Here is a 14,090-nt window from a genome sequence, read left to right as displayed (position 1 = left end):
CACTTTTCCATTATTTTTAAAGCGGACTTTAAAAAGCGTGGCTCGAATCTATATATATACTCCGTTGTGTGCATGACAAGAGTCAGTCTGCCGAAGCTCGAGCTCTGAATGGCATAGCGATGAAGGAGAGAATTCGAAAGAACGTCCATGTTTCAGTAATTCTGTAACTTCTCTCTCGCAAATCTAATCCGATTTCATAGTCGCCTTGTTGGTATCCGCAACAACAATCAACAAACCATGACAGTTCAGTTAGCACAGATGATGTCTCGCCTCCAACAGGACATGAAAATTATCGCCCAAGAGCCTCTGCAAGGCATACAGGTGGTTTTCCATGAGCACAATATCACCTCCATGTGCCTCATCCTCTCCCCTGTCGAGGGCCCTTACTGTGGCCTCCACCTCCATCTCTCTGTCTTCATCCCCCCTGCTTATCCTCAGATCCCCCCCGATGTCTCCATCCAGACCCTTGTCCCTCACCCCAACGTACTGTCAGACGGCGACATCTGTTGCGACATCTTGGACCACTCTGCTAGCCATCATCCTAACTCCTATATCGGTGGTTACACTCCCGGATACCTTTTGAAATACCTGTTCTTGCAGCTCCTCACCTTGTTTTCATCTGAAGAGGTGGAGCAGGACGATGGCCAGAAGGTTCCTATTGTTCCCAGCTGGTTTCGTGATGAAGCGGAGGGTGTTGTTCGGTCGTATGTGTGTGGAGAGTGCGGCTTCAATAATACGATTGATTCAATAACAAGGGTCACCCAGCCTGACGTAGAAGTTTCAAGACGACGTTCGATAACAGGGACAGCTATTAGTTGTGACACCGATAACGTACTTGCAGAGCTCTGCATGCTAGAATGCGCGCCTGTGGATTTATTGCTACACATCTTTGATCGGCTTTCGGATCAGGATCTCATGTGCCTCTCACAAGCTTCTCCACGCGTGATCGGAAAACTTGCTCGGGAATACAATGTGGTTGGCCGGCGGCACCTGTTGTGTTTCTTTCTACGCAAAACGTTTAAAGAATCGGTACTCGGAGTGGGTATACGTATGGAGACGGAAGGCCTCAGCAAACCCGAGTTCAAGGTAAAATCCTTGGATCTCCTGTCGAAGGAGGCATTCGAGGTTTGCGGTTTGCGGAAGGGCGTCTACGGCGAGAGCTTTGAGTACTTTCTCCCTCTGGCCTTCGACGACGACCATTTCTCACGAGCGTTACCAATCCTTAAAGCGAACTTGGGTAAAATATATCGAAGGAGCACAGAGAGTAGCCCTATTTCTTCCGTACCTTTGGTGGGATTGATTCCAAAACTCATGAACCAGATGATAGTGGATATGATGAAGGTAAGCCATCCGTCGTACTAAACCAGTAGCTTATACTGAATGATTCCTAGTCGTGAATTGTGATCGACACAATTTTTGCTGGTGTGTTTCTCAGGACTGCGATCTGAGCTACAGTACGGACAGTAGTATCGTGTTCAGGGCCTCTCGCAAGGCTTTACAAGGATACTGCCTCCTTGTCGATCTGCTTATCCACCTTGGGAACAGATACTCTGCGATGCGAGAAGAGGTTCACAAGAAAGTCCTTCGCTTCATGAGCGAACGCCACGCGAAAAGCACGCCATATCTGGGCGAGCTTGTGGCCATGTTGCCCCTCGTAGCAGACGACAACAGCTTCGACTGGCGGAACTTTTGTGGGTGCCTTGTGGAAGACATGGTGGTACGCAAGGTGTTTATATATCTGCAGGAGTTCCCTGGCCTGGCAAACATGCTGGAGCCGGCGAACTACGTATCTTATATGTTGCAGCTACAGGAGACGCTCCCAGCGAATAGAAGCGCATTGAGATTGATGATACTTCAAGTGGGTTTTGTGCGGCTGGCGGCGAGCGCAAGGGACAGATTGGCAAAGCGATGCGGGTATCCAGAGGAGGAGATGATTGAACAACTGATGAAGCTAACGAGGGAGATATATGAGGTCAAAGAAGGCAGGGAAGGAGAGGCGGACTGGAGGAGGTTAATTAGCAAAGTGTTGGGATTTTCAGCAGCCTGCAGCAGAAACTGCAAACTGGGCGTCAATGGTGGTGAGCTGCAGGCAAACAGCAGCAGCAGCAGCAGCACAAGAAGAAGTAAGGATATTGGAGCTGGGATTATTGCAGCAGAAACATTGGCCAGCAAAGTGCTTAGGGAAATGTTGAGGAAAGGCAAAGCAGAAACATTGGCAAGCCAAGTGCTGAGCAAAGTGTTGAGGAAGGCCAGAGCAAAGGCCTCAAAAAAGGCCACCAAAGGCTCTGTGTTTACACATTGTGGGCACCCAAGATGCAATAAATGCATTTGAACCATTGGCGGGCTGTAGTTGGTCAACTGTATAAACGCCCTAAGGTCATAGGGAGGCTTGCAGGGGACCAACGCTAGTAGCTGGGAGCCTATCAGTCATCTCAAGTACTATTTTTGACAACTCAAGTACTATTTTTGACGTCAAGGGTGATTGAGACGTTGAAAGAAACAACCACGGTTTGAAAGTGATGGACGCATGTTTTGTCCGGTCAAACAATGACCATAAAGACGTTTCTCCTAGTTTCATTGTTTATTTATGCGAGCGGCGACCTTGATGGTTAAGCTTTAGAAGTCCTCTTGCATACATGAGAAAGATGAGATCTGTTTGCACTCCTTTTACCACTCCCAAGCTTCATTATCTTTTCTTACACTTTCGTGACGTATTTTACTAATTGACGCTCTTTCAACAAGGTGAATGATATTCAATCATTCATAAGGCCTGCCCAAGATAAAAAAAGTAAACAAAAAGGAATCCACTAGAAATGGTGTGGAGGAAGACTTGAGGAGATAAAGGGACAATGCAAAAAATGACATTTTATTATATTGAAAAGAGGATGATACAAGACTGATGCCCAAAGGCAGATACATGAACTCTAACTATCGCCCAAGGCGTATATACAAAATCACTAAGTGCCCTCCCGTGAGTCTTGCATGCTCCTGTATCTCATGGTGTATCTCATGCCGTGAGTCTTGCATGCTACGCTTCTTCAACAAACCATTGACTATATGAGATGCCAGACGCAAGGATTCATATGCCTATAGCTTCAACAAAGATTTGCAATCCATGATTTCTGGGCTCAAAACAAACCACATGGATTACATGATAGTATACTTGGACTACTATGGCCTACTATTCGATATGTTTAACAATCCATCAAAATACGGTAAGGATATTTGTTCTCAGTTTGCAAATCCGGTTATAGCAAAGGAAATGTGAAAGTGTCCGTTAGAGATAAGACATTGAATAGGAGACCATGCAAGATTGTGACATGCAAGGCAGTGTGAAAGTGTCCGTTAGAGATAAGACATTGAATAGGAGACCATGCAAGATTGTGACATGCAAGGTTTATGGGAAAATTATTTGACCTGTTCACCAAAGCCTTACTATGAGTACACTGACAATAATGATTTCTTTTGTTCAACATCAGTGCAGGAATAGAGGAAGTGAGTCAAGAGTGCTATTCACAGGATTAGTAGAAACGACTTTTCTGTGCAATAAGCTGGACAGGTGATTGACATGTACCGATCCATCTAAATATATGTTATGGGACAGCTTCCATCCCACACAAACGGTTTACAAGCGTCTCGCTGCTGATCAGTTCTACGACCTTGTAATTGGACAAAACATCCTCTGATCATTTTAGCTTCTACTCAAATGACCTAGGCAGTTCGAGCAGGCCTATTCCTATGTTGCACTTCTCCTTAATTCGTATTTATTTTCATACTTATCTCTGTGTGTTTGCTGGTTTGGCTACATCTTTGCTTAGACCTTTAAGATTCCATTCTCGACCAGTTTTTCCACCTATTTTTGCAAGATAATCCTCTTCAACGGACCATTGAGTAGATGAGACACCAGACTACTGTAGGAAAACAAGGAGAACATGATTCTCTCTTAGATTGTTCATCGAACTTTAGTTATCATATAATAGATATGTCTTATAGCCGAGCAGATAACAGACATATCTTATAGCAATATTACACACGGATCCTATTGCGACGTTTACGTACCGACGTTTAGCGTGCGCGGGGCGCTAATTATCGGTATGAAAAGCGCATCCCGTAAAGCGTCGCTATATAGCAACGTTAGGTAAACGTCGCTATATAGTGACTATTATAAAAGTCGGTATATAGCGACTTATCAGTATCGCTATATAGCGACACTGAGATACTATTTTATAGCAACGTTTTCCAGAGAGGTTTTTTACTCATATAGGCCTTAAAAGTTAGTTTTTTCCAATGACAAATTTTTTTAAATTTTCGTACATGTTTGATCTCATAGAGAATAAAAATATGAGAGCATGTACATCAAGCCTTTGAAGCTCATATATTCATGTCCAAGTTTGAGATGAAAAAAATCAATTAAGAGCATTTATATCAATTGTTTCATCTTGAGCCAAGTCTAAGGCACCAAACAAGTCTATCTCCAACTCTATGCCAAGTTGATCTCCTACATCATCATCATACTCTAGCATCGTACGTTCACCTAAAAGTACTTGATCATCTTCTTCAATAAAGTGTGGTGATTCTTGATGATCGTTGTCTTCTTTCTCAATATCGTGATCTCCATCTTCCTCCCGTGCAATGTCATTATGCGCATCTTCCTCTTGGCTCATATTGTGATCTTCATCTTCTTTGCCAGATTCATCGGGATCAATTGGATCCGGCATTGGTAGTGGCATCTCCATATCCACATCTCTATCTTCAAAAATTTGCTTACTTCGTGGTGCAACTTGGATCACGTACCACCATCTTGGATCAGAACGATCCGGATGACAAAACCACCTATATTGAAGATGGGTGCCAAATGTCGTCAATTATATATATGAAATTATGCTCAAGTACATGTATCAATGGATCTTTAAAAATGAAAGCTTCGATTAATTAAATCATTAGTATGCACCTGCTCACAGTGCTCGGGAAGAACAAAAGTATCACTTTCATTGGTCCAATGTTTGGTGGAGTCTATTGCAAAAAAACCGCTACTATCTTTTCTCACTGTCGCATGGGGACCGTTGTAAATAGTTTTAAACCATTTTACATCAAGAATGAAAATACTAAATCGTCTGAAATCAACTTCATAGATGTCGCGTATGGTTCCACAATAATCCAACTATGAGGAGAGAAGATTGGTATTTGAAGCACTTGCTCTGCTATCTTGTGTGAAGTTAGCCATGACTCCACAATCATACGTGACTCTCTTTAAATCTATGCGTTCCATGCGAAAATATCATCCATATGACCATAATGCACTGTACTTTTTGTACTGTAAAAGAGCATCATTAAAACAATGAAGATGCATCTATTTTATAGCATATATTGCCATAAATAATTACTTAATTACATCAAGAGGTAAAAAACTTACATCACAACAACACAAAGCAAGTATAGACACGCAAAATAGCCGGCGCGTCTATAGGCGTTGCTTTAGTAGAGGAATTACGGGCGCATCTAAAAGCGTGTCTAAGAACTCGTCTATTTGCACGTGCATTAACACGTCTAATTGCGCGTCTAAACTGAGAAAATACGAACGCATCTATAGGTGCGTCTATTTGCGCGTGTATTAGCACATTTATTTGCGCGTTTACACTGAGAATCATACGCACATTTAGACGCGTAGATAGACGCAAACTAGAGAATACAGAAAGTGAGATTTTGGTGTACATCATTGCTTTCCAAACATTGCCTATGATTACCAAAGCACATAATTTTTTGCAAGTCCACATATACAAGAATTAAGTGAGATGAGGAGAATGAGACAATATGTAATATATTTTGCCAATATCAATTATGGGGCTACGGTTCAATCTCATCCTCAATGAGATCAACCCTTGCCAAACTATCTACTTCAAAATCCAAACAAGTGTTTAGATCTACAAATACATTCAATCCACTACTACTTGTGCCACTCATGTGCTCATCGAAATCAGCATCTCGAATGGTAGGCTCGTCCTCACGGGTAATGGCCTAAATATCTATATCTCCTATCTCATGATCATCCTCCTCTCTCGTATCATGGTCATCATCACGTCCATGGCCATGATCATCCTCCATACGCTCCATATTAGTAAATGTACTATACATCACTTTGGAACGTGGCATAATAGGTATGACATGCTACCATCTATTATTATCCACCATTGGTTGATAGACAACCTAATTCAAACACAAATACAATCATGATATTTTTCTTGCATCAAATATTTAAAAGCGAGTATTTTTATATGTGTGCTGTTCACATTGTTGCGGTAGTACTAGTGTGTCCTTCCTACTTTGCCAAAACTTTGTGGAGTCAATAGTTACAAAGCCACTTGCATGGCATTTGATTATTGCATTAGGACCTCTTTCCACCACGTCCTTAAACCACTTTACATCCAAAACATACACAAAGAAGCGTCGAAAGTCAAGCATAATAATATCTTGGATTATGCCACAATAATCATCCATGGCTCCATTGGCTCCCTCAAAGCTAGCAATGACGTCGCAGTCTTGTGTGTTTCTCTTGTCATCAATCCGTTGTGTTCGAAAATGCTTGCCCTCACACCATATAGCATTGAACATAGTGCACTACACCAAGAAAAAATCAATTAAATAAGCATTATAAATTATTGAAAGCTCCTAACTTATGCATAAGATTCTATATACCGACCTTGATCATGCATCCCCTAGCATACTCCCATTCTTCCATTTTCATATGCATACCCTCATCTTTCTCTGCTTTCTCCATTTCATCAAGTAGCCAATCCACATGAATATCCTTTGGAAGTGCTCTTAGATACTGAGGGTATGGCACACGAGATCCGTGGTGTGTACGAAAGAGGGCCCTTTCTTCTTGTCTTCTTGCCTTTGTATCCTCATATCTTGTCACCCATCTATTCATCACATCACTATTAAGCACGCAAAAGAGGTTGATACTATTATGCAACTCCGTGTCTATTACTTTGTTGCATCCTTTTCCTTGAGGCACAATAGAGGTCATCCTTAGGTTTTCATCATCTCTCCATAGTCGTGGGAGAGAGCTATCCACATTAACAAGAAACTCAGAAATATATACAAGTGACTCTTGTACCAACCAACCCTCGGCCATGCTACCTTCGGGTCTTGCATTTTGTCTCACAAAGCCCTTCAAGGTCTTCATGAAGCGCTCGAGGAAGAACAACCATCGTGCATGTATAATACCGCATATAGCAATCTCATCCACCAAATGCACTATGAGATGTAGTTGGCTTGTGAGAATAGAACGTGGAAATATCTCCTCCACTAAACAAACCGCCTCCACTGACATAACTCGAGTATTCTCAAGCGTGGTGGGATCTATTTTCTTTGAGCTCACATACCTAGAAATGAAAAAGTACAGCATATTAGCAATATGCATTCAAACTTGCATGGAGCATTGATACGCATCATATTTTGTATCATGTAAAGTACCTCACAAGCTCGCCCATCTTGTAAATACAATCTTTCACGTCCTTCGATGCACTACGTGAAGTGCTAGTAGGTAGTATGAACTGAACCCACGAGGAGGTGGTTGAGTAGTTGCTTATAACTATTCACTCACAAATTTGAAAGGAAAAAGATATTATGCACATAAAATACTTACTTGGAGCATCTTGTGCCAATCATGAGATTTCAAGCCATATAATTGCTCTATACCTCTTTTCTTGCTCTTTGTAAAGGCTCCCTTCAAACACCTCATGCATCCAGTGGGAGTACGAATTGTAGTAATAGCATGCTTCATCGTCGCCATCTCTAGCTTTGATAACATCCACGGTGCACGAGGTAAAAAAACACGCCCATTTGGTCTCTCTTGAGGCCAAGCTTCATGCATCCTCCCTGTGGTACGTAGATCCTCCCTTATGCCTGCGGAATCTCGTGTCCCATTCAAATGCTCCCAAATGGTAGATGCCACACTTTTGAAGATATGCATGGGATTAGGCAGGTGATTGATCTTGAGGTGGGACCAATATGGTAAACGATAAAAGATGGAGTATCTAAACAAAATAAAGTATTAGCTGGCAATCTTTACTTCCAGCCAATATAGCCAATCTTTACTTCCAGCCAATAGTTACAAACCCTTACTGGCTTATGCCAAGTGGTGGAGGAGTTGTGGAACCGTCCCAAATTCTCATCCAATCTCCCGCGGTGAGTGATTGTGGGAGGACTTCATTCCAAGGGGCAACATATCTAGGATGATCAGGTGGGAGAAATCGATGGTGATTCTCATAGATGACCTTATTCCATGCCTCTGCCCGTGAGGCAACTAGCGAAGGACCACAAACAGGACATGCATGGTAACTCGATGTAGTGAGACCTGAACAAATATAGACGCAATTAAGAGTTGAAGGTGCGTTTGGGGTGCCACATCCTTTGCCTATTCATAATTAGAAGTGTAATGCTTACCTAAACACTCGCCATAGCCTGGGAAGTCATGCATCGTCCACATCAAGATTGCTTTGCAGTTGAAGTCTCGTGACGAGGGAGGCTTGCTCACATCATGCACCTCGATACCTCTCCAAAGTATCTCTAGCTCGTCAATCAAAGGCTCTAAATAAACATCAGGGTTTTTGACTTTATGTTTCCCTGGAATTAGAAGGGACAGCATAACATGTCCTTTCTTAATAGCCATAGAGGGTGGAAGATTGTAATTCACCAATATCACTGGCCATACACTGTAAGACGTGCTTTTGAGATCAAATGGGTTCACACCGTCCATACCCAATCCAAGTCTAAAGCTCCTAGGTTCTTCCTTGAAGCTTGGCCATGTGTCTTCAATATGCTTCCACGCAGGAGAGTCCGTGGGAGTTCTCCACGTGCCATCGGTTGATCGATGGGAGGAATGCCATGACATGAGCTCTGTAATAGATTTGCACTTGAACATATATTGGATGCGAGGGATTATGGGAACCTTACGAGGCACATCCAAGGTTTTGAGATCTGCTCTATATCTTGCCTCTCCATAAGTAGGACACTCTCTTGCATCCTTATGTAGTCCACGAAACGAAACGCAATCGTTGACACGTGCATGGATGCGCTATCATCAAACACCTCCTCCTCCACGGCTTCATGAGGTAATGGCGGAGGGCTACTATCACCATCACTCCATGCATCCGTAACGGTCCCTCCTGAAGATCCCACCTCATATCGCCGACGCTTCACCTCCTCATGGTGAGCATAAGGCAACATATGCGGGTGTGGCACTGCATCCTGTATCAAATTAATACGTGATCATAACTCAAATATATGAACACCCATAGGTATCTCAATCAACCTTAACTTACAAACCCTTACCTTGTTTATAGTCACATCCCATTCTCCATACTTTGAGATATAATTGAGTGTAATCCTGCGTGCACGATACATGTTTCCTCAACATCGATCACACAGACATTTGATTTTTTGCTCCAACCACATTTCGCGATGGTGGATACAGAGGGATTCATCCTCACTGGAGCTACTTGTTGAAGATGAAGACATCCTACAAACAAACAACCCACTAGATTTGCTCTTCTTCAAATGTTTAATTTTAAACTCTGTGGCGCGTCTAAAGGCACGTCTAAAAGCACGTCTACAGTCGCATCTAAAGGCGCGTCTAAAGGCACGTCTACTCTGTGTATTTAGATGTGCCTATAGACGCGCCATTAGATGCAAGTATAGACGCGGCTTTTAAACCTATTTTTAGCGCGCTCGCTTTGCTTTTCTTCACATTACTTATACTTCGTACGGCTTGCTTCCTTCCTTATTAGCACATCCATAGTTTTGACGCTTAAGAGAAAGGCTCCCATACTTATTTCCAAGCTTACACTTAAGAGGAAGGCACCCACACTTACTTCCAAGCTTAAAGGAGAGGAGGACGAACAAGGAGGAGAAGCAACTTTGAAAAAGAAGAAGAACCTTCCATACCTCTATCCAAGGTAAGTCCTTTTGCAGTTGATCTTATTTGAAAGTTTGCTCTCTTTAGATTTGTACTTTCTCGTATCCAAGAAACGCATGATCTGGGTATCAGTGTCACGTTTGTGTGTCGGGCGCAATGTCCTTTTCTACTTTTTAGAAATTCCGTCTGTCAGAGTGCGTCTATAGGCGCGTCTCAAAGCGCGTCTAAAATCGCGTCTACAGGCGCGTTTAAACGCACGTCTAGCCTGTTTGTAGACACAGACAGATGCGTCTATAGACGCGCTATTAGACGCGATTATAGATGCGCTAATCAGACGCGTCTATAGACGCGCTCCGACAGTAAGCCTCTTTTCCCTTCCCCTTTCTTCTTAGCTCATCAGTAATAGATTTTTTTCCTTTTTTCCAGTTCAACATGTGGCCAGAAAGCGCTTCCAGCTCACCTGATCCCCGGGATTCTATTTGGAAGGACTTATATAACCTTTTAGGACACCCTCCTAGTCCTGCGGAGTTATACGGGTATATGACGGGTACTCTAAACACTCCCCAGGAGTCGGCACTACAGACTCCAAACCACCCCACACTGCCTGAGATCACCCCAGTGGAGTCAGCACAGCCGTCTTATGCCCCTTTCCCCATACCGTCTTATGCCCCTTCCCCCATGCCGTCTTATGTCCCTTTTGCCATCCCGTCTTATGCCCCTTCCCCCATGCCGTCAGGAGGTCCTTCTGTCTCGCAGAGCCGTCGACGTACTCCTGTGCCGTCGAGACTCGGTTCTCTAGCTACGAGTGGTCAGCGTAGTCCCATTTAGTCTCCAGCTACGAGTGGCCAACGTACGAGCTTGACACGACACGGTAGCAGGCATAGTAGCAGGGAGAGCGATAGGGGATGCATGGCACAGTGCTTTGGGAGGGGTGGCAGTGGGGACGATGATGATTCAGATGATTTAGACGTGCCTCAGGGTGATGGTACGATATTCTATGACATCACTCAGACAGGAGGCATCTTGATGGATGCATGGGGGAAGGACATCATGGCCTTCATGCACTCTGTAATTGCTAACAATTATAGAGATTGCTTTATCCACTTCAAAGACCAGCCAAAGAGGTTGGCTGATGAGACTCTCGATGCTGTTCGCTCTAGGTATCCTAACCCCCCCAATCGCCAGTTCACAGATAAATGGGCCAAGTCAAAGATTGTTACGATACTTGGCAATAAAAGATCTTCGCTTAAGAGGAAGGCACTAGCGGAGCTTACCATGCTTGAGGGAGGTCAACCACCAAGGGGCCTGCCCCACACCACTCACAAGCGTGAGTGGAAGAAAGCAATGAAGTCAGTGAGGGAGGACCCCAGTCTGCAGCACGTGGAGGCACGGAGGATCCAGATGGAGGAATATGACAGCACGCATTTTGGAGCAGGGGGTGTTGAATCATGGGAGGCCCAATTTGTAAGTATCGATCTCAAATTATATTGCTTATGTAGTTTATTAGGAGGTTGTTTCTTTGTGCTAATCCTTCTGCAAAGTGTGTCGTCTTACAGCTTGAGATCATGGGCAGATACGCTACTCCTGTGGAGATAGCCTACCACCGCTACCATCGCAGAGGAGATACATGGAGGCACTTCTATGATGACGGGTTGATTACTGAGGAGCAGTATACCCGGGCTACTGGAGCGACCCCCAAGGTATTTGAAAGTAATTAAATAATGCCAGAATTATAAGTAAAGATTTAATTTTTCATACATTGATATATGTTGTCCCTTGTTTACAGGCCCGTGCACAAGACGATGAGGAAGGCGAGGAAGGAGGCGCAGAAGGGAGCGCAGAAGGGAGCGTGGAAGGAAGCGAGGACCTGGAGAACATAGATTAGTCATAGAAGTAGTGCTAGCTACTCTTTTTTGTACTTAAAGCCACTGGCTTGGCTTCATGCCTCTTGTATATATACTCCTCTTATTTTTTGTACTTGAAGCCACATGACGTGGCTTAGCTTCCTTATTTTTTGTACTTGAAGCCACATGACGTGGCTTAGCTTCGTGCTATATGTATATACAAGCACTTTTTGAGATTTCAATTTTATTGCGTTTTGGAGTTATAATGTTTTATTTGGAATTGTAATTAAAATGCGGTTGGCTGTAAGAATTGAATTACACAATGTAGATATGGGATTCTTGTAAATATACAGCATACACAACATACATAGCATTCTGTAAATTAAAAAAAAAAAAAAAAAGCGCATCTATCAGTACGTCTATAAACGCGTTTATAAGCGCGTCTGTCTGTTCGACAAGCGTCTATTTTTGCATCTATAAACACGTTTATAAGCGCGTCTATTTAAGCATCTAAGTGCACGTCTATACGCGTGTGTGTCTAATATATAGATGCACTGGTAGATGCAGGTCTCTAGATGCAAAAATAGACGCGTAAATAGACGCACCCGTAAGCTTTTTATTTAGTTCAGTAAACGCGTCTGTGTGCGCGTCTATGGGTGCTTTGTCTTGTTGTGCATGCACTATACATCCAGATGATAACTCTCGCTCGTGCTCGTTTATTGTCTCTCCATCGCGTTCGGCTTTACGTAGAGCCAGTTGTAGCCAATCAAGTGACATGTGAGTGGGAAGAAGAGCCATATCCCGTGGATATGGTTGCGTCACTTATACATTACTCTGAATCTTGTCCTTGTATTTATTCTTTTCGCTTTGGCCACTTTATATCTCTCAATCCACTTCTGCATCTCAGGGCTATTGAGGATACAAAACTTATTGAATTTCTCCATTTGCTCTTCACTCATCTTTCTTTCAATCCCTTTTCCTTGGGGAACCTTGCCAACGATGCGATCATCATCCTTGTTATGCCAAGCTTGCGGCATATCGGGATCCGTGGATGCAAGAAACTCTGTGATATATACTAATGACTCTTGCACAAGCCATCCCTCTACCATGCTTGCTTTTGGTCTTCCCAGTTGTAACAAGTCCTGCACGCATGCATGAATGTGTTAGTATAAGACATACGTGCGAAAGAGAGTCATAAAAGCATAATCCCTCATTATACATATAGAGACACAACCACGTACCTACACACTCTCCATATCCTGGGTAGTCATGCATGATCCACATCAAGATACCCCTGACCAAAATATCATTGGTATGTCTAGGAGCTCTGGAAATATCAAAGACCTGCACTCCTCTCCATAATATCTGTAACTCCTCTATGAAAGGTGCCATGTACACGTCCATATTTTTTGCCTTGTACTTTCCTGGCACAAGTAGTGCAAGCATGAGGTGTCCCTTTTTTATCGTTAGCCATGGTGGGATATTGTAATTCACCACGACTATGGGCCATGTCGACCAAGATGTCGAGCGTAACCCGAAAGGATTCACGCTGTCAATGGCGAGCCCAAGATATAAGTTGCGTGGCTCCCTTGCAAAGTCTGGCCACTGATTATCTATGTGCTTGCAAGCTGCACAATCTGCGGGAATCCTCGATGTGTCATTGTTGGACCGATGAGATGCATGCCATGTCATAAACTCCGCTATAGATTTGCATCGGAACATGTGTTGTATTCTTGCAATGATGGGAAAGTGTATCAAGACCTTTACTGGTATCCACTCACCCTGCAAGTCATCTCTATATCGTTGTTTCCCACACTTTGGACAACTAGCCAAATCTCCATGCTCACGACGAAAGAGAATACAATCATTACGGCAAGCATGGGTGGTATCATAATCCATACCCACCGTTATTAGCATCTTTTTCGCTTCATTTCTTAATGCGAGCATGGTATTTGGTGAAGGAAACATCTTCTGGAGTAACCTATGACAATTCAAACATACATAGGCTTCGAACAATGATGATTAGGTATACACTATGCAAATGATGTTTCTCAAAACAAACATGATGATTCTTAAAACAAACAATATCCAAATAATGAGTCAAATTAATGCAAGAGCTAACCTCATTAAGGCCGAGACACTTGTATTCGACCACCCATACTTTACTTGCAAATTCAAGATTGAGAGACAAGCACGTAGTTTAGACATCCTAGCATCCTCGTACAATTGTGTTGATTGCAACTCTCGTATTTTGACCTCAAACTCTGACATCACGTGTACATGGGATGTAGTGCCCCTAAAAATAGAATCCATCATGTCGACCATAC

At 43.2% G+C, this 14,090-nt stretch overlaps 1 protein-coding gene across 1 annotated transcript; it reads left to right on the top strand.

Annotated features, from left to right (window-relative positions):
• The first annotated feature begins 237 nt into the window (after positions 1–237).
• Positions 238–2,332, top strand: LOC147899682 (uncharacterized). The gene is made up of 2 exons (XM_087377779.1): positions 238–1,341; positions 1,436–2,332. Exons 1-2 carry the CDS (start codon positions 238–240, stop codon positions 2,330–2,332), a joined length of 2,001 nt encoding a protein of 666 aa, XP_087233905.1.
• Positions 2,333–14,090: the final 11,758 nt, after the last annotated feature.

This window comes from Dipteris shenzhenensis, chromosome 8 (assembly GCF_047967505.1).
Source record: "Dipteris shenzhenensis isolate YYH24624 ecotype China chromosome 8, Dip_SZ_1.0, whole genome shotgun sequence".
In the NCBI taxonomy this organism is placed as follows: domain Eukaryota; kingdom Viridiplantae; phylum Streptophyta; class Polypodiopsida; order Gleicheniales; family Dipteridaceae; genus Dipteris; species Dipteris shenzhenensis.
Note: the sequence above shows the minus strand (reverse complement) of the source record. Positions and strands in the feature narration are given on the sequence as shown.